Source organism: Pogona vitticeps, chromosome 1 (assembly GCF_051106095.1).
Source record: "Pogona vitticeps strain Pit_001003342236 chromosome 1, PviZW2.1, whole genome shotgun sequence".
NCBI classification, from domain to species: Eukaryota; Metazoa; Chordata; class Lepidosauria; order Squamata; family Agamidae; genus Pogona; species Pogona vitticeps.
Genome location: NC_135783.1, coordinates 185,793,398 through 185,816,848, shown reverse-complemented (window position 1 = coordinate 185,816,848; position 23,451 = coordinate 185,793,398). Strand labels below are relative to the sequence as shown.

Here is a 23,451-nt window from a genome sequence, read left to right as displayed (position 1 = left end):
CTTGGAGACAGTCAATGCCTCCGCATGAGTATTCAAGCAAAGCTGTCTCATGTCATCCGGAGCTGCTTCCAGTGCAGGTAGAACTCTGGACCAAAGTTGCTTCTGATAAGCTCCCATAGCCACCAGATAATTGACTGCCCTTAGAGTGAAGGTGGTCATGGAATAGAGCCGGCATGCCAGAATTTCCAATTTCCTTCCTTCCTTATTAGTTGGTGTAGGATGGCCCTTAGAAGGAGTCTTGGATGAACTGGACTCAACTATAAGGGAATTAGATGCAGGATGCATCACTAGAAAAGATGTATCCTTGCCATGTATCCGGTAGAGATTTTCAGTCCTCTTGGAAATAGTGGTTGGATTAGCTGGGTGCTCCCAGAATTCCTTTATCAGGTCCAAGAGTTCCGGAATAACAGAGAGACTGACTGGATGTGCTCTCTCAGCTTCAATATCCCCAAATATGAGGTTTTCTTCCCTTTGGGGAGATTGCTCTACAGCCAGTTTGAGGGCTTGTGCCATGCGAGCAATCTGAGTGTATGAGGAAAAATCCTCTGTAGGTGATGAAGGCTTCAAATTTGCAGCTTCTGGCGGCTATGGTTCCCCAGGAGTGGGGGTGTCCAGGGAGGCATCGGAGTCGTCATTATCCTCTTCATCAGAAGACTCCTGGAGGGCAGGTTGAGTTTCCTCAGTGGCTAGGAAAGGACGCTGAGGTGCCTGAGGTAATGGCTGAGCCAAACCTGTAACAACAGGAGGCTGTGAAGAATGTTTAGAAAGGTCAAGTGCTGCGCTCGATGTCGAAGCTTTATTTGCATTGACGTCGAGAGGTCTCGTAGATGGAGGACTCCTATGGGAGGAATGAGAAGGAGAAGACAAGTAGAAGTATTTGGACCTCTTCCGTCTATACCTATCCCTCGACGTCGAAGATGACTCTGTCGAGTAGTCTCTACGACGGTGTCGGCGGCGAGTTCTCTTGCGGCCGCGACTTGAATCATAATCGGTATAGGAGGAGTCTCGTCGACGTCTGTGCCCTCGCCTAGGCTTATGTCGGTGATGACGCTTTTTGGCGGGAGGCTCGTTGTCCGCCGAATCCGGCGATGGGCGCCGAGGGACCGGGTCCCCATGCGGCGCTACAGGTCGGCCTCGAGGGGGAGGAGACCTGGAAGGAGCCGATCCCGACGTCAACGACGGGGATCACGTTGCTCGCCCAGTGAGAAGTGGGCTAGATGGAGCATTAGCTGAGTCAGCAATGACTCGGTCAAGCTGACTAGCCGTGGGCGATCGCCCAATATCCACCAAGGGTTCTTGTCAAGGTGGAATAGAGGCACCGGCGTCGGAAATGGAGTCCCAGTCCCGAGAGGAGTCCTCCAATAAGGGGGACGGTAAAGAGGCGGAGATCGGCAGCACCACTAGGGTGATCTCTTTAGCCTTCTTTTTAGGCTTCTGAGAAACCGCCTTTTCCTTCGGCGCCGGTGCCGAGGTGGACAGGGCCGAACCGTCGGAGGAAGCCTTCTTGCCGATGGCTTGCTTCTTAGTCTTGCCCTTCGACGATTTTTTAGAAACTTCCTTAGCTAGTTGGGGGGGTTTGAAGACACAACAGTCACCGCCGACCGCACCGTAGATGTGGATTGGACAGACTCCATGTCGGAAGGTTGGGATGCCGACAAAGTCTGGTTCCACAGATGATATTTCAAACGCTGCTGACGAGACTTGAGGGTTGCTTTTGTAAATTCCTTGCAGTGTTTACAATTTGCCGAAGAATGGGTCTCTCCAAGACAGAAAAGGTACAAAGAATGGTGATCCTGGAAAGGTAACTTTCCTGAGCACGAAGAGCAATGGCAAAAGGGTCCCTTTTTAGCTGACATAAGCCAAGGAGAAGTGAAAACAGGCAGGGAAAGCTGCTGACTGAAGATTTCCCACCGGCGCGTGGCGCCTCAGCAGGCGGCAAATAGGCCGCAATTAAAGGATTAAGTCCTTGTTCGAAGGGCCAGAGGCAATAGAAAGGTCAGGCAGTCCACGGTCTGGGCAACGGAACGATCCGATAGCGAAAACGAAGCCAAAGTCAAGCTGAAATAAGCAGTAAGAGAAATAACAGAGCTCTAAATGTTCGAGAGGTTCCAACTCCGTGCGCGGAAAAATGGAACTGAGGGTCTGGCGGGAAGAGCGTGCGCACTACAGGGCAACCTAAACTTTGTATCTTTTTCTCAACAGCTCTAGAAAATTCCGAGAGGACCAGTGCAGGCGCTGTTAAACCCACCAGTGTGGATTCATAGAGAACCACGTTGAAGAACTGGATGATAAATGAGATGCTCAGATGTAATGTGGTTTGAAGGAATCTATTGCTATCTGCAAGATTCTGGAAAACCAAGGCTGAGATCCAACTGCATCAAGCTGAATCTGTTTTGAATCTAAACATCAATAGATTTAAGATTCACTTTTGAGACTGAGTCTTCCTATTCAGGACATCTACTTCTGAACCGAGATCTCCACTGACATGCTAGACTTCTAACCATTAAGAATACCATTGCCTCTTGGTAATGGGAAAAGGATTACGAACAATGGTTGTTGTAGGTTTTTCGGGCTGTTTGGCTGTGTTCTGAAGGTTGTTCTTCTTAACGTTTTGCCAGTCTCTGTGGCCAGCATCTTCAGAGGATAGGAGTCGGAACGGCCAAATAGCCTGAAAAACCTACAACAACCATTGGATCCTGGCCGTGAAAGCCTTGAAGAATATATTATGAACACATTTTTTTTGTTTATGAATACCTTGGGCACGATGCCATGTATTCTCACCAAAATATAGTTGTTGAGAAGAACAGAGCAAAAATGACACTGGGCTAAGGCTATAGCTTCCAACTCCAGAGATACAGTGCAACATTAGGATTCTTAATAGGGCCATAGACCCTGAGCTGAATGATCCCAGCAATGAGCTCTCAACCCATCAAGTTGACATCCACCATTAAGAGCTCCCTGAAACATCTCTCAGAGACTCTCTTTGCAAGACTAAATTCTGAAAATCCCATCCTTATTGACCTTAGGTTACACCACAAACTTGAACTTGTACTATTAATCTGTTCCAAGGAAAAGAATGCAATACAAAATAAGAAAGAAGTTATTGAGCAAGAAGGTTGAGCAATATTCTTGCTGACCAAAATCTATATTAGTTTGAAGATGTTGTTGGAAATGAGTTCTGAAGAGGCTGCCTTCCAATTGGGTGTACAGAAGTGGTCTCCTCTGGAATTTATTTCTTCGTGGACTTCTGCAAATCACAAGGAATACTCACAACTTCCACAGCACAGTGGGACACTTTTCATATACCGTAGTTCAAAGCAGAGGCATGGGAAAAGCACAGACATGAGAGAAACTGCTATACCTCCTGGTACCATAATTTGCCTGTGGGGTTTCCACCAAATTATGTAACTGGGAATCCTTGAATTCTGAAATTCCCATCCCTAAATTTCAAATTTGTAACATTAGTAAGTAACCTTGAAGCCAACTTGTGTTTTCCACAGCAAGATATAAAACCATAAAAGAAACATGGAAAACTGTTCTGGTTACACCAAACCACACTAGAGTAGGCCCACTGAATCAATGGGGTTTCCTCCGTAAATTCAATGGATTCAAATGGGCTTACTCTGTGACTTATTATACTAAAGCAAGTCACAATTATAACAGGTCCATTTGAATTACTGAAAATCTTACCAAATCACCACTGATTCAATGGGTCTACTCTAGTGCAATTTACTATATTATTCTTGAGGGACAAACTATTGAGGGGCTGACTTAAGCTTTACTGGTACAAAATAATCAATCACTAAAGAATTTGGAACTGATATGGTAGAACAGAAAGGATCAACAATGGAAAATACAGTGGTGCCTCGCTTGACGATTAGTTTTTTGCGATCGCTATTGTGATCGCTAAACGATGATTCAATGGGTTTTTTCCGTTTTACGAACCGATTTTGGGAACCGATTTTTCGCTTAAGGACGATCCAAAACAGCTGATCGTTGGGTTTCAAAATGACCGCCCGCTGTTCAAAATGGCTCCCCGCTGTGCTTTAGGACAGATTCCTCGCATTACGGGCACCAGAAAATGGCTGCCCTGTGGAGGATCTTCGCTGGACGCTGAGGTATTTCACCTATTGGAACGCATTGAACTGGTTTTCAATGGATTTCAATGTGGCGGTTGGTTCAAGAGTAGATTGGTTTGAAGAAGCCGAATCCAACACTGCCATTAAGACTTTTCTTTGGCCAAGATTTGCAAATGGAAGCAGCAACAGTGTCAATCAGTCTGTTTGAGCAGCGATGTCTATTAATTGAAAAGACTTTCGCCAGATGTATGATTTTTACTTGGACTCTTTGTTTCAGAGACTGACGTTTCTCAACATACAAGACAGCACACGGCTACATGAGACAGACCTAACCAAGGAAAATCAAAAACTTTTCAGGCCATCTGAGGGGTTTATTTCCCTGCATGAGCAGCACACATTTTGAAGACTGCCGCAGAAGCCAAAAAGGACAGGTTACTTACCTGTAAACATGGTTCTTCAAGTGGATTCTCCATGAATACACACTAGTGGGTTCAGACAGCGCCTGCGCTGGCCTCTCGGAATTTTCTAGAGCTGCAAGAGAAAAGTAACAATGTTTTAGGCTACCCTATACCGCGCATGTCTAGCCCGCCAACGGCTCAGTTCCATATGCCCGCCACAAAGAAGAGTTGGGACTCGATTCCAATGACGGACATGTGGGGAGGCCGGGCGGGATGTGTGTATTCATGGAGAATCCACTTGAAGAACCATGTTTACAGGTAAGTAACCTGTCCTTCTTCAACGTGGTTCTCCATGAATCCACACTAGTGGGTGACTAGCAAGCAAACTTACTGGATGGTGGGCCGTCATTGTAGCAACGACGTAAGGACAGCCCTTCCAAACTTGGTCTCATTCTTGGCCCGAAGGTCCAACTTATAATGCGTGACAAAAGTGGACACATTAGACCAGGTAGCCGATCTGCAAATTTCTTGAATATCGACTCCTCTTAGTAAAGCTGTAGAAGTGGCCACAGCCCTAGTTGAATGGGCTTTAAGGCCCTCAGGAATAGGTCTGTGTTGTAGTTCATAGGCCAAAGAAATAGTGGAGACCAACCATCTGGAGAGAGAGGATGACGAAGCAGCCAAACCCTTTTGCTGACCATAGAAGCAAAGAAACAGCTTAGGAGACTTCCGAAAATCCTTAGTCCTTGAAACATAATAGGCAAGTGCCCTTCGAACGTCCAAAGAATGAAGCATGCGCTCAACATCTGTCACTGCTTCAGGAAACAACGTTGGTAAAATCAAAGGCTGGTTAACGTGGAACTCAGAGACCACCTTAGGAAGAAAGGAAACATCAGGATGCAAAACAACTTTATCCTTGTAGAACTGAAGATAGGGAGAATCTGCACACAAAGCTGCGAGTTCACTAGCCCTCCTAGCCGAAGTAAGGGCTACTAGGAACAAGGTCTTGAATGACAGGAACTTAAGGTCACAGGAGGTCATAGGCTCAAAGGGAGGTCTGGTGAGGCTGTGTAAGACAGTCTGCAAAGACCATTGTGGCACTGGCTTCTTCAACGGTGGTCTCATGTTGCTTAAACCCTTGAGGAAGGCTTTAAGCGTTGGGTGCGAAAACCAGCGGGATGACTCAGAACCCTGAGGTTGAAAAGCCACAATAGCTGCTGTGTAAACCTTCAGAGTAGACTTGGACAATCCAAAATCAAAAAGATGTCTGAGGTAAAGTAGGAGAGTAGACAAAGACACTGGGGACGACTGTAGGTTGTGTTCCCTAGCAAACTTCAGAAAATTTCTCCATTTATATTGATAAAGCAGCTTTGTTGCTGGTTTACGAGCTTTATCAATGACTTCAACTAGTGATGGGAAATCCTCCACGCTGTCAAGTGGAGGGTTTCCAGGTCTGGATTCAGAATCCTCCCGTCGTCCAGAGTGAGAAGATGTGGATGCAATGGTAATGTCATGTTGTCCACGGCACTCTAAAATAGTGTGGAGAACCACGGTCGACGTGGCCACCAAGGTGCGATTAGGACTGCCTCTGCCTTCATCCGCAAGGCTCTGATAATAGTTCTCTGGAGAAGAGGTAGTGGAGGGAATAGGTAGACTAGTCCCACGTCCCAGGGGATCATAAAAGCATCCCCGAGGGAGTCCTTTCCTCTCCCGGCCCGGGAAGCGTAATGCAGGCACTTCTTGTTGCTGTACGTCGCAAACACGTCTACCAGAGGTTGACCCCACATCCGACAAAGTTTGAGGAACACCTGCTGATCTAGTTCCCACTCGTGGGTCTGAGATGAGCAGCGACTCAAGTCGTCCGCCAGCTGATTGTCTGTTGTTGCAATGTGGATGGCTACCGGAAAGATGTGCTGCTGGTAGCACCACTCCCAAAGCTGAACGGTGAGGAACAGAAGGGACTTTGATCTTGTGCCTTCCTGCTTGTTCACGTAGAACATCGTGGTGGTGTTGTCCGTGACTAGTTGTATGGCTCTGCCCTTCACCAGGGGGAGAAAAGCCCTGAGGGCTTTTATGACCGCCAACATCTCCAAATGGTTGATGTGCAGCGTCGATTCTTCTGGAGACCAGAGGGCATTGATCTGATGACCCTCGCAGTGGGCTCCCCAACCCAACGGGCTCGCATCTGTTGTGACTTGTCTGGTAAGTTGAATGGGCCTGAAAGGCCTGCCGACCAAAAGATGGGGGAGGAATGTCCACCACTGTAGTTGACTTGCTAGTTCTGGTGTGACCCTGAGACGCTTTCTTTGGCTGTCTCTCTCTGGATCGAACAGGGTGAGGAGCCAAATTCGCAGGGAGCGCATCTTCAACCGCGCATGAGACAAGGTGGCTGTTGTCGATGCCATGAGGCCAAGTAGATGTTGAGCTAGCCTGGCAGATACTGTCCGTCGTGGCTTGAACTTGTGAACTGCCTTCCTGATCTTGTGGATGCGTTCTAGAGGAAGAAACATGCGAGCTTGTACCGCATCGAGACGTGCTCCTATGTAATCCATCGTTTGGGAGGGCTCTAGATGAGACTTCTCGCAATTGATGGATAGGCCCAGGGCTTGAAGAGTGTTGAGGACATAACGAGTGTCCCGGTATGCCCTGGCTTTGGTGCTGGAAACGATGAGCCAATCGTCGATGTACGGCTAAATTTGGATGCCTTGCAACCTCAGGTAAGCTGCCACTGGGGCCATACATTTGGTAAAGGTCCTCGGCGCCGAGGAGAGACCGAAAGGGAGAGCCACAAACTGGTATATTGTGTCCCTGAATATGAGACAAAGGTACTTTATTTCTGGTGTATCGTAACGTGAAAGTAGGCATCCTTGAGGTCCACCACCACAAACCAGTCTCCTTTCTTCAACAGGTGAAGGATTGCCTCTAAAGTGACCATCCTGAAGCGACGAGGCCTGAGGTAAGAATTTAGGTCCCTGAGATCCAGTATGGGGCGCAGACCGCCGTCCTTCTTTGGAACAGTGAAATACCGGGAGTAAAACCCGTTCAGGATGTCTCGTTGAGGAACTACCTGGATGGCCTGTTTCTTCAGAAGGGTAAGAATCTCGTCCTCTAGGATGGGATCGAACGAGGTAGGCTTGATCCAGCCTAGAGGAGGCAACTCTATAAACTCCAGGCGGTAGCCGGAGCTTATAATGCTCAAGACCCAGGTGTCTTGGGTAATCATTCTCCAGTTTGGAAGGTAAGAAGAAAGTCTTGTGCGTGGACTGATGGACTGGATGAGTTGATGAGAGTCAAAGATATTGTTTTGACTTTTTTCCCCCAGGCTTAAAGGACTGACGCTTGTAGGCCTGAGGCTTGAAGCTGGAAGCCGACGAAGAAGCCTGAGAAGAACAGGGGGCTGCTTGAGAGCGGAACGAACGGTAAGTTGAAGGCCCAGGTTGCTGATAGGTCTGTTGCTGGGGTCTAGGCCTCCACTGAAACTTGGGAGTCCTAGGTTGCTGCTGCACTGCATAAGATTTTGCTGTCTTTTTGCTCTTATGCAAACTCTCAAGGTTCTCATCAGTAGAGCCATTAAACAATCCTGACGCATCAAAAGGCAAGTTCTTGATTCTAGCCTTGATGTCTTCAACAATGTTAGCTGAGCATAGCCAGGCGTGCCTCCTCAAAGTAATGATGGATGCTAAGTTCCTCGCATTCGCATCAGCTACATGACGAGAAGCTAAGTGTTGATGCTTGGAAACAGTTAAGGCCTCAGCATGGGCGTTGAGACAAGTCTGCCTGATGTCCTCTGGGGCTACCTGTAGGGCTGGCAGGACTCTTTCCCATAGTTGTTTTTGGTATGCACCCATAGCTACTAAATAATTGAGAGCTCTGAGTGCAAAGGTAGTCATAGAATAGAGCCATCTCCCTAAAACTTCCAAGTCCTTGCCCTCCTTAGTGGTTGGAGTTGGATGACCTTTAGCTGGTAACCTGGAAACACTAGACTCCACCACCAAAGAATTGGGAGCTGGATGCTTCAAAAGGAAGGAGGTGTTATCCCCATGCACGCGGTACATGTTTTCAGTACGTCTGGACATAGTGGGAGAATCAGCAGGATGCTCCCAGTATTCCTTGAGAAGGTCCATGAGCTCAGGCACGTAAGAAAGGCTGACGGGACGAGACCTGTCCTTATGGATGTCCCCAAAAATCAGGTCATCCGCACGTGAAGGAGATTTCTCTATCTCCAACTTAAGCGCTGCGGCCATTCTCGAGACCATCTGAGGGTAAGACTAAAAGTCTTCAGATGGGGATGAGGGATGAATATCCGCTGCGTCTGAACCGAGGGGTTCTCCTGGAGGTGGCAAGTCCAGAGAAGCCTCAGAAGTGTCTTCATCCTCTTGCTCTGAAGAGGTGCGAAGGTCTTGGCTATCCTCGTCTGATGATTGGAGGATGCTAGGATGAGAGCTGGTATCCTTATTCTTAGAAGGTTTACGGGGTCGAGGTGCCTGAGGTACAGGTTCAGGTGCCGGATGCACCGGAGGAAGAGATGGTTTGGGCCGACTCGGAGGATCAGTCGGCTTAGTCGGTGCCGAGGGGATATCCTCGCCAGCGACCGGACGTTTGCGGTGTCGACCTTTCCTGGGTGGCGATGTCGAGGATGAGGAAGAGGAGGTATATCGAGACCTCTTCCGATGCCGACGTCGATCGCGCGATGTCGAGGAGGAGGATTCAGTAGAATAGTCCCGCCCTACGACGTTGACGACGAGACCTCTTCCTATCTCTGCTGTCATCGGAGTCGGAGGAAGAATAGTCCCGATGTCTGTGTTTCTTGCGCCTATCAGCACCAGAACCGCGTTTACGTTTGCGGTGGTGTCGGGGCTTCTTAGGCGCAGGCTCCTCCTCTAACTCGGATGCTGGAAGCCGAGGAGAGGGGGCCTCAACAGGCTGAACAGGTCTCACCGGTGTGGACGGAGACTTGGAGCCTGGGGATCCCGGTGTGGAAGACCGGGATCCCGTCCCTAGCCCGGTTAAGATGGGGCTACGAGGGACACCCGGCAAATCAGCCACTATCTTCTCCAAGTGGCTCGTTGTCGGTGATTTTTCGACAACGGATGGTGGCTCTTGACGGAGAGGTAACGAGGGAGCCAAGTCCGACGCCGACTCTCGGTCCCGAGAGGAATCTTCAAGTATTGGTGAGGGAAGTGATGTCGAGAAAGATGGAACAACGAGGGTAAGCTCTTTAGCCCTCGATGTTGACTTTGTCGATGCCTTTTTCTTTTTCAGATGCTCCAACACCGATGGAACCGAAGGCTCGGCCGATGAAAACAGCGAGACCGATGCGGAGGTAAGAACAGATGGAGCCTTTCTCTTCTTAGACTTGTCCTTCGAAGATTGCTTGGGTCCCTTTCCTTTAGACGACTCCGGCGCCGAGACGACTTTGACTTCCGAGCGCACGGAGGAGGTAGAGGGTGCCACTTCCATTTGGGAAGGCTGGGAAGCGGACAAGGTTTGTTTCCACAAGAAGTACTTCAGGCGTTGCTGGCGTGCCTTGAGAGTGACCTTGGTAAACTGTTTGCAATGCCTGCAGTGGGACACCGCGTGCGATTCTCCCAGGCAGTACAAACAAAGGGAATGCCCGTCCTGGAAGGGAAGTTTCCTGGAACACGCGGTGCATAGGCGAAAAGGTCCTCTCCTGGGAGATGGCTTTTCTTTAGGAGGCATAGACCAAGAGGAACGAGGAAACTTGACCGTAGTAGGGGTTTCAACCGACTAAGAGGGGAGCCGAGTCGAAAGGAACAAGCAAGGAAGTCCAATGAGGGATAATTGAAGAAATCCGGTAGGCGCGTGGCGCCTCAGCGGGAAGCCCGTTAAGGGCTATTAGGCCCCAGCGGGAGGCCGCCTCAATCAATTAGGTCAGGGATCACTCACAGTCCACCGTAGAATCACCAGAGGCAATAGACTTGGTCAAGAACCGTTCCGAGGTCAGGGTAGCCAAGTAAGATAGAAGAAAAAACTAGTTCGCAAGAAAAATGAACTAAGAAGGTCGAAGCTCTAAACGAGAGGTCCCAACTTCACTGGCGGAAAAATGGAACTGAGCCGTTGGCGGGCTAGACATGCGCGGTATAGGGTAGCCTAAAACACTGTTACTTTTCTCTTGCAGTTCTAGAAAATTCCGAGAGGCCAGCGCAGGCGCTGTCTGAACCCACTAGTGTGGATTCATGGAGAACCACGTTGAAGAACAAATTATTTATTTTATTTATTCAACTTATATGCCGCCCACTCTACCCAAAGGTAGAGCAACAGCAAAAAAGAGCAAGAAGAACACAGTGAAGAAACATAAGAGAAAGTAAGGGTGCAAATACGCTGTCCAGTTGGATCAGGTTAAACAGCCTGAAGTCCAGCATGCTATTTGAGGCAATCCTTGCATCCACATGCAAGGATCTAGTGATTTTCAGACAGGAAACCACCTTGTCGTTTAGTCGTGTCCGACTCCTCGTGACCCCATGGACCAGAGCATGCCATGCCCTCCTGTCTTCCACTGCCTCCCAGAGTTTGGTCAAATTCATGTTGGTCGCTTTGGTGACACTGTCCAACCATCTCGTCCTCTGTCGTCCCTTTCTCCTCTTGCCTTCACACTTTCCCAACATCAGGGTCTTTTCCAGGGAGTTTTCTCTTCTCATGAGATGGCCAAAGTATTGGAGTCTCAGCTTCAGGATCTGTCCTTCCAGTGAGCACTCAGGGTTGATTTCCTTCAGAATGGACAGGTTTGTTCTCCTTGCAGTCCAGGGGACTCTTAAGAGTCTCCTTCAGCACCACAACTCAAAAGCATCAATTCTTCGGCGGTCAGCCTTTTTAATGGTCCAGCTCTCACTTCCATACATCACTACTGGAAAAACCACCGTTTTGACTATGCAGACTTTTCTCAGCAAGGTGATGTCTCTGCTTTTTAAGATGCTGTCAATGTTTGTCATCGCTTTCCTCCCAAGAAGCAGGCGTCTTTTAATTTCGTGATTGCTGTCACCATCTCAAGTGATCATGGAGCCTGAGAAATTACAATCTATCACTGCCTCTGTATCTTGCCCTCATATTTGCCAGGAAGTGATGGGACCAGTGGCCATGATCTTAGGGGTTTTTTTTTTATGTTCAGCTCCAGACCGGTTTTTGCACTCTCCTCTTTCTCCCTCATTACGAGGTTCTTTAATTCCTCCTCACTTTCTGCCATCAGAGTGGTATCATCTGCATATCTGAGGTTGTTGATATTTCTTCCAGCAATCTTAATTTCGGTTTGGGATTCCTCCAGTCCGGCCTTTCGCATGATGTATTCATACAAGTTAAATAAGCCGGGGGACAATATACAGCCTTGTCGTACTCCTTTCCCGGTTTTGAACCAATCAGTTGTTCCATATCCAGTTCTAACTGTTGCTTCCTGTCCCACGTATAGGTTTCTCAGGAGATAGATAAGGTGGTCAGGCACTCCACTTTCTTTAAGGACTTGCTAGAGTTTGCTGTGGTCCACATAGTCAAAGGCTTTTGCATAGTCAATGAAGCAGAAATAGATGTTTTTCTGGAACTCTCTGGCTTTCTCCATAATCCAGCTCATGTTAGCAATTTGGTCTCTAGTTCCTCTGCCCCTTTGGAATCCAGCTTGTACTTCTGGGAGTTCTCAATCCACATTCTGCTGAAGCCTACCTTGGAGGATTTTGAGCATAACCTTGTTAGCATGTGAAATAAGTTCAATTGTACAGTAGTTGGAGCTTTCTTTGGCACTGCCCTTCTTTGGGATTGGTATGCAGACAGATCTTTTCCAGTCCTCTGACCACTGTTGAGTTTTCCAAACTTGCTGGCATATTGAATGTAGCACCTTAACAGCATCATCTTTTAAGATTTTAAATAGTTCAACTGGGATGCCATCACTGCCACTGGCCTTGTTGTTAGCCATGCTTTCTAAGGCCCACTTGACTTCACTCTCCAGAATGTCTTGCTCAAAGTCAGCAACCACATTATCTGGGTTGTCTGGGATATCCAAATCTTTCTGCTATAACTCCTCTGTGTATTCCTGCCACCTCTTCTTGATGTCTTCTACTTCTCTTAGGTCCCTCACATTTTTGTCCTTTATCATGTCCATCTTTGCACAAAATGTTCCTCTAATATCTCCAATTTTCCTGAACAGATCTCTGGTTTTTCCATTTCTGTTATTTTCCTCTATTTCTTTGCACTGTTCATTTAAGAAGGCCCTCTTGTCTCTCCTTGCTATTCTTTGGAAGTCAGCATTCAATTTTCTGTAACTTTCCCTAACTCCCTTGCATTTTGTTTCCCTTCTCTTCTCTGCTATTTCTAAGGCCTCGTTGGACAGCCACTTTGCTTTCTTGCATTTCCTTTTCTTTGGAATGGTTTTTGATGCTGCCTCCTGTACAATGTTATGGGCCTCTATCCAAAGTTCTTCAGGCACTCTGTCCACCAAATTGAGTTCCTTAAATCTGTTCTTTACTTCCACTGTGTATTCATAAGGGATTTGGTTAAGATTATACCTGAGTAGCCCAGTGGTTTTTCCTACTCTCCTCAGTTTAAGCTTGAATTTTGCTATGAGAAGCTGATGATCAGAGCCGCAGTCAGCTCCAGGTCTTGTTTTTGCTGACTGTATAGAGCTTCTCCATCTTTGGCTGCAGAGAATATAAGCAATCTGATTTCGATATTGCCCATCTGGTGATTTCCATGTATAGAGTCGCCTCTTGTGTTGTTGGAAAAGTGTGTTTGTGATGACCAGCTTGTTATCTTGACAAAACTCTATTAGCCTTTGCCCTGCTTCATTCTGAACTCCAAGGCCAAACTTCCCTGTTGTTCCTTTTATCTCTTGGCTCCCTACTTTAGCATTCCAGTCCCCTAGAATGAGAAGAACATCTTTCTTTGGTGTCAGTTCTAGAAGGTGTTGTAAATCTTCATAAAATTGTTCAGTTTCAGTCTCCTCAGCAATGGTGGTTGGTGCATAAACTTGCATTATTGTGATGTTGAAAGGTCTGCCTTGGATTCGTATTGATATCATTCTATCATTTTTGAGATTGTATCCCATTACAGATTTTCCCACTATTTTGTTGACTATGAAGGCTACTCCATTCCTTCTACGGGCTTCTTGCCTACAATAGTAGATATGATAATCATCTGAGCTGAATTCGCCCATTCCTGTCCATTTTAGTTCACTGATGCCCAGGATGTCAATGTTTATTCTTGCCATCTCCTGTTTGACCACCTCCAGCTTCCCGAGGTTCATAGATCTTACATTCCAGGTTCCTATGCAGTATTTTTCTTTGCAGCATTAGAGTTTCCTTCCACTTCCGGGCAGGTCCACAGCTGAGCGTCCTTTCGGCTTTGGCCCAACCATTTCATTAGCTCTGGAGCTACCTGTCCTTGTCCTCCGCTCTTCCTCAGTAGCATGTTGGACGCCTTTCGACCTGAGGGGCCCATCTTCCAGCGTCATATCTTTTAGCCTTTTGTTTCTGATCATGGGGCGTTCTTGGCAAAGATACTGGAGTGTCATTGCCATTTCCTACTCCAGGTGGATTGCGTTTAGTTAGAACTCTCCACTATGTCCTGTCCATCTTGGGTGTTCCTGCATGGCATAGCCCATAGCTTCTCTGAGTTACTCAAGCCCCTTCTCCATGACAAGGCAGCAATAAATGAAGGGGATTCTGCATATAAGGAAACCACACTACAAGTTAAAATAACCCTATTTAGCCTCTGCATCCTCTCCTGTCTCCCCCTAGGTGAGGAGTGGGGCGAGCAAGGGCTCAGAGGCAGCCGCCCGGGGCGGGAAGGAGTGCGCCACCCACCTGCCGCTCCCCAGCCAGCCACCCAGCCAGGGAGACACCCAGCCTCCTTGGACGGTGAGCGGCGGGCTCGGAGGCAGTCACCCGCCCAGGGCGGGAAGGGGCGCGCCATCCACCCGCCGCTCGCCAGCCAGCCCGGGAGACACCTGGCCTCCTTGGGTGGCGAGCAGTGGGAGAAGGGCTCAGAGGCAGGCAGCCACCTGGGGCGGGAAGGGGCGCGCCATCCACCCGCCGCTCGCCAGCCAGCCCGGGAGACACCTGGCCTCCTTGGGCGGCGAGCAGTGGGAGGAGGGCTCAGAGGCAGGCAGCCGCCCGGGGCGGGAAGGGGGCGCGCCATCCAACCAGCCCGGGAGACACCCGGCCTCCTTGGGCAGCGAGCGGCGGGCTCGGAGGCAGGCAGCCGCCCGGGCCGGGAAGGGGCGCACCATCCACCTGCCGCTCGCCAGCCAGCTAACCCTGGACGCCTGGTCTCCCTGGCGGGGCGCAAACAGGGCTGCCCTGATCCCGGTCCCCGGCAGGAGCCTCCTCCTTTGCAGCGCCTCCCGCTGCGACTGCTCTCTGGCTCGGCGCCCCAGGGGTGCGCGCGGGGATCGGGGCCAAGCCCTTCGCCCCTCCTTCCCTCCCTCCTCCTGAGGTGCCAATCCGGAGCACCCCCGCTCTCCCTCCTGCTGTCCCCTATTTATGCAGGATCTCTGAGGGGGGTAGTGCGACGCTGATCAGCTGTTTAAAAAGCCTTGCTTGCTGCACCGATCAGCTGTTTAAAAAGCATTGCTTTGCCATGATCGGTTCCCCAAGCAGGGAATCGATCATCGCAAAGCAAAATTCCCCCATAGGTAACATCGGAAAGCAATTGCAAAAGCAATCGCAATATGAAGCAATCACTATGCGAGGCACCACTGTACAGGATACTCAGTTTGTAAGGAGGCAGGGGCCCCAGGCCAAAGATATTGAGACTGAGCTGGCCTTTCTACAGTCTGCAATTGTCCTCCTTCTCTCACACACATTTAGAATATAAATTGGAAGACTGCTTTGCCATTTGATTCCCCATCCAACACCTGTTGGCTTTATGGCTTCAGAGTCATCCTGAAGGAAACCACAAAAGTTCCCCCGGATTAATCCTCTAGTTCAGACAAAAGTTGGCTAGAAGAGTAACACTCACTGTGCACACATACCTGAACAGCAGCTCTCCACCATCAAAAGTGTTCTCATGGAGTTACTGCTGCCACCTCTGCTCACCATAACACCATAAACACAAAACAGCTCTCTTGCTTGCCTGCTATTCTTGCCTACGTCCTTGCTTGCTTGCCTGCCTGCCAGCCAGAAGAGCACATGGAGTACCACACTAAGTACTATCTGCTTGCCACCAAGCGACATAGTGCTGAACTGTGAGGGAGCGAGAAAAAGACATCTCTCTACATCCTTGCTTAAAGATCTTCCCACAAAGATAGGCAGATGTTAAGGTACAGACTGAATGGGTGGTGCAGAGATGGGGGCAGAACCACCTGTTCTTCTAGCCAGCCCCCCCCCCCGACAGTTCAAACAACAGTATTAAGCAAGACCATGGGCTTTGTAGCAATCAAAATATATTGTCTCCCTGCTTATTTAACTTATATGCAGAATACATCATGCGAAAGGCCGGACTGGAGGAATCCCAAGGCGGAAAATAGAGGGAAGAAATATCAACAAACTCAGATATGCAGATGATACGACTCTGATGGCAGAACGTAAGGGGGAATTAAAGAACCTCTTAATGAGGGTGAAAGAGGTTTTTTTCCAGACAAAAATGGCCTGAAACTCAACATTCAAAAAACTAAGATCATGGCCACTGGTCCTATCACCTCCTGGCAAATAGAAGGGGAAGATATGGAGGCAGTGAGAGATTTTACTTTCTTGGGCTCCATAATTGCAGAGGGTGATAGCAGCCATGAAATTAAAAGATGCCTGCTTCTTGGGAGGAAAAGCGATGACAAACCTAGACAGCATCTTAAAAAGCAGAGACATCACCGTGCCGACAAAGGTCCGCATAGTCAAAGGTATGGTTTTTCCTGTAGTGATGTACGGGAGAGCTAAACCATAAAGAAGGCTGACCGTAAAATAATTGATGCTTTTGAATTGTGGTGGTGGAGGACTCTTGAGAGTCTCCCTGGATTGCAAAGAGAACAAGCTTATCCATTTTGAAGAAAATCAACCCTGAGTGCTCACTGGAAGGATAGATCCTGAAGCTGAGGCTCCAATACTTTGGCCATCTCATGAGAAGACAAGACTCCCTGGAAAAGACCCTGATGTTGGGAAAGTGTGAAAGCAAGAGGAGAAGGGGATGACAGAGGACAAGATGGCTGGACAATGTCATCGAAACTACCAACATGAATTTGACCAAACTCTGGGAGGCAGTGGAAGACAGGAGGCCCTGGCGTGCTCTGATTCATGGGGTCATGAATAGTCGGACACAACTTAACGACTAAACAACAACAACAACAACAACAACAAGGACTTCAATATTTTATCTTTCATACATGTTTTTAACTATTTTAAATGGGTTTATTATTTTTAATGATTAAGATGTATAATTTTTTAATATTATATGTTTTTGTTTTCATACATAGTTTTAATGTTAAATGTGTTGTAAGCTGCCGTTCGTCCATCTGCTGGGGAAAGAGTAGGTATAAATTAAGCAAACAAACAATTAAAAAACCAGTAAGCATTAAAATGTACTGGTAGGGCTGTAAGGTGTGAGAAATTAAGAATTCATTTTCAAAGGGGTAATAGAAGATGTTCAAAAAGAAATTACGTAAGAGTTCAAAATACAGTACATGGAATATTTAACGGACCAACTAAGTAAGTTAAAATTACATTTTACATGTGTATCTTAAAATTTCTCCAGCAAAAGACTGCTGATAACTAAGTAAATGTAATCCAGTAGATATCTACTCAGCAAGATGTTCCTAGTCAGAAGCACCATGTTTCCCCGAAAATAAGACAGGGTCTTATATTAATTTTTGCTCCAAAACGCATTAGGGCTTATTTTCAGGGGATGTTTTATTTTTTTCATGTACAAGAATCTACATTTATTCAAATACAGTCATGTCATCTTCTTCTGGTTGCTGCACAATGGTGGAAGGAGGGGTTTCACTTAACTGGGTCTTATTTTTGGGGTAGGGATTATATTAGGGCTTATTTTCAGGTTAGGTCTTATTTTCAGGGAAACAGATTAAATCTGCATTCAGTGCCTGACATCCTGTTGTTTAGAGCACAACAGGCCCACTGAATCGGGGTGGTCATCAAATCCTACAGGCCTTCTCCCATACAATTTACTACACAAAGCAACAGAAGTTCAGACAATGAAACATGTCTGCTACTAAGACATATGCATTTATAGGATTATTACTTCAAGTGACTAAAATTATTTATCCACAAAAATCTTCCATACATATTCCAGTAACTATTATGCATTCCACTCGTCACATGCTTTATTTTACTAACCCCTTTGATACTCCAGCTCTGTCATTTACTATTTTTACTTCTTTTACACAGCCATACTGGGAAAAAAACTTTCGTAGATCATTCTCATTAGTCTAGCAAAATAAAGAAGGACAATTATTACATAATTATATCATGGTAGTAAATATATTTAAATATAAAATGTTAATGCAAATTTTCCTTCACTTAAAAACGTTCACATTTTTTCCATTCACAGAATATATTCTGATCTAACAGATATATCTTATAAGAGCAGAGGCAGCTTCCATCAATTACCTCCCCTGCCATTCCTCTGCAGCCTCTCCCCTGCTCAACCCCACTGGAGAGCCCTTTATACATCTGGAGCAGAATTTCAAGGACTAAAGAGGAAGGCGGAAATGGCAAAAACGGTGATCCTTCCTCTAAAATTAGTGAGCAGAAATCCTTCTCTGGAATGAACATCATATCTGGATTAAAATCATTAAGTTTTATTTCAGAAATTATGGTACTGTCTTATGTACTGTAACTTCTCTGAAAACTTTTCACCAAATGAATCATAGCTGTATTATTAAATATTCAGTTATCATTCTTAGCTCATTTTTAGTAATTTCATAGCAGGTTTCTACACATAAGTTGGAATCTCTCATAGTTGTACCGACAAGCACGAACCATTAAGGGCAAAAATAGCATCTACATTACAGACATCCCATCACTAGAGCAAAACTACATAAGGTTTCAAGAGAGGTGACTAATGAAAGTCCTTCATGTCTGAGGTGTCACATTTATGAAAATAATGTGCTTAGAGCCTGAAGGCCAGTCACAGAACAAAGCACACTTACTGTGAAGGTAGCTAAAGTGAAAAGAAGTCCTGCAATGTCAAGCATAGTCCATCAGCACTACAGGGATGCCCCTACTAGTGACAAGTAATCTGCCATGTCCTTGAGTGAGACTGACGCAGTACAGTATATGGACTGAAGTCATAGAGTTGTTTTAAAAGTTACCATGAAAATGTTCTCATCTGGCATGCACAATCTAATCTGTTTTCTCCATACAGCTCATGTAACTCCTAGGATCAACCATTCTGTCTGGCAAATACTCAATACCAAGCTGGATATTAAAGCATCACACAGAATCACGGTCTGCTATGGCCAAATTGGAAGTTCTGCTCTTCATATTTAGGCAGAGAGAGGGGGACTATGTAACAAGTGCATCACATGCTTTCAGCTTCTGAACCTGAAATTTCTTTGACAGACCCACAAATATAGCTGATGACAGGAGGGTTAACAGCCGGTTTCCTTGTCACCTACACTATTTTGATAGAAATATGTTTGTTGTGAACTGCTTTAGATTCATATCTGGAAAAGCTGTACATATATTCAAAAATAAGACTGCATACTATAACTACTACTATTACAAAGCCAGCATGGTCTACAGACAGCATGCCACAAAATACACAGATGGGAATATAAATCATATTAGTACCATGCTATACCTAGAAAAGAAACTAAGAATCATTTTAACGATTCCTGGCTCATCTTAGGCTTATAAATAATTTCACTAGGTACAGTCTATTGACTCATCCTTATATCCTTGGTCTTTTTCTTCTCAGTTAAATACCATGGTACATTAATTCCAGATATACCATATTTACTTATTCTTTTATAATTAATTATACTATCCCTCCTTCTGGGAACTATACACAATTAGACATAAGTCTAATACCGTGCAAACAGACACATATTTGTACAGCAGAATTCCTATTCCTCTTTTCCCCCCTTGCAAATCTGATCTTCATCGTTTCCCACTCTCCAAAGTAAATTTGGAGATGTAGCGGAAAATACCCCCTGCTGATGGCTCCTGTTTTTCTGGCAGGAGATAACTACTGTACAAACCCCCTATTTTATAAACAATCATCTCTTATAAAATTATTAAATATGCACAACAAGATTAAAATAACAGGATTACAATAGCTGAGATTTTTCAAACTTAATTATTCAGCTACCAAGCTTAGGAAAAAAAGTACCTTAAAATCAATTCCTCCAACAAAGATACGATTAGGAATGACTGTTCCAAATCTTGGAGCACTTGTGGGGTTATTTAAAGGCACTGGCGACACAGCATTAGGAGATGGAGACAAAGAATCTGCGTGCATCTGACTTGACGTTTGCTGTTTAAGAGAAGATAGTCCTGTTAAGATACATTTTCAACACAGATTGATTTTTGGGTTCTCAAAAATGATATGAAACATGAAAAGGTCAAATAGTAGTTTATCTACATTATTCTGAATATATATATATATGTCAGATATAAAAAACATGTTATAAATATATAATATACGTATTTCACGCTCATTGTAAGGGTCTAGATAAGCTGTATCAAAGACTGTCAGTCCCAGCCTGAATGTATTTTTTTAGAGTTAATTCCAGTTTTTAACAGAATCTGCTTTCTAACTGATTGTTCTTCCGTAGTCACTGAAATCATGTTGCTTAACACAGTAAATCACACTAGAGTAAGCCCCCATCTGAATCAGAAGAGATATGGCAAGTCAATTCCTCCCCAAATTTCACTGATTCAAATGGATCTACTCTAGTTGCAACTTACCTTAGCACAGTAAGTTGTAACTAAAGTAAGCCCATTCAAATCATTGGCACTTATGGAGGAGCTGACTCACCAAATCCTTGCTGATTCAGTGGGTCTACTCCAGTTGCAACTGACTGATTTCAGCCAATATGGCTCCAAGACACAGCTACCATCAGGCACAGGGATCAACCTGTGAAAGTCAGAGCTTCAAAATTCTTCCATCCCACTTCACTTCCTTTCAGCAGGCTACCCTGTCAGTGTAGCATTTTTAGAAGGCTGTAGGAGCTATAAGAAGAGCGCAAGGAAATCCACTCCTGCCAATCCAGTTGCATTTGTCTAAATCTAGAACCTACTCAGTAACTTCTCACTATAATGATAAAGCCAATTTCAAACATCTTAACTCTCTAGTTTTAAAAATCCACCCACATTCAGGAAATATTTTACTAATATATTTATAATCCATCTAAATGGAACACTATTTTTTTAATAGTAGACAAAATTGTATACACAATATACATTAAAATCCAATTATAATCTAGCAAAGACAAAGGCACAATTATCATTATACCACTCATCAAGGATACAATTTGCAATCTTTCTCCCATAGCTATTTCTTGCCCAGATATAGATAGCTAAATTCTAGGCTCTCATATACAATGTAATTGAACATGTTGCTAATAAAACAACTTATCTCCATTTATACTTTGCATTACCAGATTTCTTTGCTGGGGACAAGGCAAAGCTACTTCATTATATTCCCACTGGTAGAGGTGTGAAAAGAAATAGCTGGTTAATGGAAAGATGCAAAAAATCTAACTTTCAACAGCTGATACAAATATTTTTATTTATTTATTTATTTATTTATTTATTTATTTATTTATTTATTTATTTATTTAAACTTATATGCCACCCACACTACCCGAAGGTCTCTGGGCGGCTTACAGCATTTAAAATACAATAAAAAGGCAAAATAAAAGGGCAAAATAATTAAAATGCAATTAAAATATATATTCTAAAATTTGCCATCAGACCTACAGCTGATATTATTTCAGTTAAAAGCCATTTGGAACAGGAAGGTTTTGACCTGGTGCCGAAATGTCATCAGCGTCGGCGCCAGACGAATCTCAGTCAGGAGGGCATTCCATAGTCTGGGGGCAGCTGCCGAAAAGGCCCTTTCTCTACAAGCCCTCCCTCTTATCTCCTTAAGGGACGGCTCTTTCAAAAGGGCCCCCTGGTTAGATCTTAACTGCTGGGTAGGCTCATATGGAAGGAGGCGGTCCTTCAGGTATCCAGGGCCCAAGCCGTTTAGGGCTTTATATGTCAAAACAAGCACTTTGAATTGGGCCCGGGCAGCAACTGGTAGCCAATGTAACTTATACAGAATCGGCTTGATGTGTTCCCTGGCGGCCACACCACTCACCAGCCGCGCCGCTCGATTCTGGACCAGTTGCAGTCGCTGGACCGTCTTCAAAGGCAGCCCCATGTAGAGCCCATTGCAATAATCTATATGTTTTAGACTTGGTTCTCTCAAAACAGTGGATGTAAGAAGTCAAAGATTAAGTAGTCTCAAATGACTTTCATATGGTGTGAGTGTCATTTACTGATTCTGTTCAACAGACGAACAGACGGTGGGACTGTTTAGATAGAACAATATGATGGATGGGTACAACAGCTCAATATAGGCAATCAGGGCCAGGAGTCATATCAGTGCGTTGCAGAAAAATAAATTGGAAGTCCTGAAAAAAAAACCACCCCTGTTTAGTCTTAAAGGTGCCAATGGCAGTCCTTCATTTGACCAATATATACTGCTCCTTTCAGAGATGTTCAGATTGTGTCTTGTGAGTGCCTTATGTCCAAGGCTGAACGACGTACCCCCAAAAGGTGTTTTGTTGGGCTCCAAACATTACAAAACGGGTGGAGACAAAAAAAAGTGGGGGTGGGGAGAATGGGAAACAAAAAAGAGACGGAAAAACAATGAAGACAGAAGCGCTCGCCAGGATTTCCTCCCGGCTTGACAATTAGCTGCATGGGATCTTTATTTCCTCCCCCTCCATCCCTCAGCGCCCCCCCCAAGCCAACCAGGAAGGGCCGTTCAAGAAAGAAAGAAACGAGTCCGTTATGAAGACGATGATGATTATTATAGGCACTCCTCCTCCTCCTCCTTGCGGGGAAGGAGCGAAGCGCGCCAGAGTCGGTTGGGAAGAAGCGACCAGGGTCGGATGGCCGCCTCACCACCGCCGCCGCCGAGAGCGTTACTGGTCTCTTGAGCGGTTTTGGCGGGAAAGAGGCGTCGAGGAGGCTCCCTCACGACCTCCTCTCCTTCCCTCACCGACGGGAACAATGAACACGACCCGTGGGAACCCAGCCGTCTTGCTTTCTCCCCACCGAAACTCTCCCCCTTTCCCCCACCCCACTCACCCACCCGCCTCTTCCCTCAGGCCTCGAGTCCGCCTCTGCCTTCTTTCTCCTCAGGGAGCTCCAACCCCCCTCCCCCAATGCCAGCGGCCCGGTGGGGTCTCGTACTACGCACCGAGGAGTCGGCCTCCATGTTTCTCTCTGCGGAAACACATTAAAAAAAAACACCAAGATAAACCCGCAGTCCTTGAGGGTCTGGCCCGCACGTTTCGCACACGCCAGGCTTCTCCTCACGCCGTCGACGCGCCCTCGTTCCCGAAAGGGCCCAAGCCGGGGGAAAAAAAAAGGGGTGGACGGGCGCGACAAACTCACGTTCCTTCCACGTGGAGCGGCCGCTGCTTAGCGAAAAGGGAGTTTCAGTTTCGGACAGAACTTTGAAAATGAGGTGGGCGGCCTCCCGCCACTTCTGTCCATCATTCTGAATTACATAGAAAACGAGTGTATTTTCACCGATTGTCATCTATACACGCATCGACAACAAAGAACAAAAATTCTGAATATTAATTTGATCATGTTAACCGTTACAGCTTCTAATACCCTTTTCACTAAGAATAATCAAAGAATATTTAAATTTACTTTCAGCAGGAGTGTTAATTTTAATTTTTAATAAGTAAGAAAACCCCATTTTCATTTAAGTTCAATTTCTAAATACAACCTATGCTTACACCAGTTTGTTACACATATCATTCTCTGCAAACTGGGGCTCAAGGTAGTTAGAAGAGT

General features: G+C 46.0%; 1 protein-coding gene and 1 long non-coding RNA gene across 8 annotated transcripts in view; one reads left to right on the top strand and one right to left on the bottom strand.

The window, feature by feature from the left end:
- The window catches only part of BOLL (boule RNA binding protein), a 94,302-nt gene that overhangs the window by 69,282 nt on the left and 1,569 nt on the right, over positions 1 to 23,451 (bottom strand). For 2 of the 7 annotated variants that reach the window (XR_012080917.2, XR_012080918.2), the window contains exons 1-4: positions 22,844 to 23,109; positions 21,027 to 21,074; positions 19,757 to 19,900; positions 17,758 to 17,849 (exon numbers count right to left, since the gene is read on the bottom strand). Coding sequence is in view for 5 of the 7 variants with exons in the window: in XM_072979234.2 (XP_072835335.2) it covers positions 17,758 to 17,849; positions 19,757 to 19,900; positions 21,027 to 21,074; positions 22,844 to 22,861 (302 nt within the window). In the remaining 2 variants the exon portion in view is untranslated. Of the gene's footprint in view, positions 1 to 17,757; positions 17,850 to 18,030; positions 18,199 to 19,756; positions 19,901 to 20,404; positions 20,507 to 21,026; positions 21,075 to 22,843; positions 23,110 to 23,451 lie in introns of those variants that run through there. The other 5 variants (XM_072979234.2, XM_072979246.2, XM_072979251.2 and 2 more) reach the window with 5 other exon arrangements.
- LOC140701913 (uncharacterized) lies at positions 16,013 to 22,061 on the top strand. Its single transcript, XR_012080926.2, has 2 exons — positions 16,013 to 16,310; positions 17,972 to 22,061. It is a non-coding gene; the product is annotated as an uncharacterized LOC140701913 (long non-coding RNA).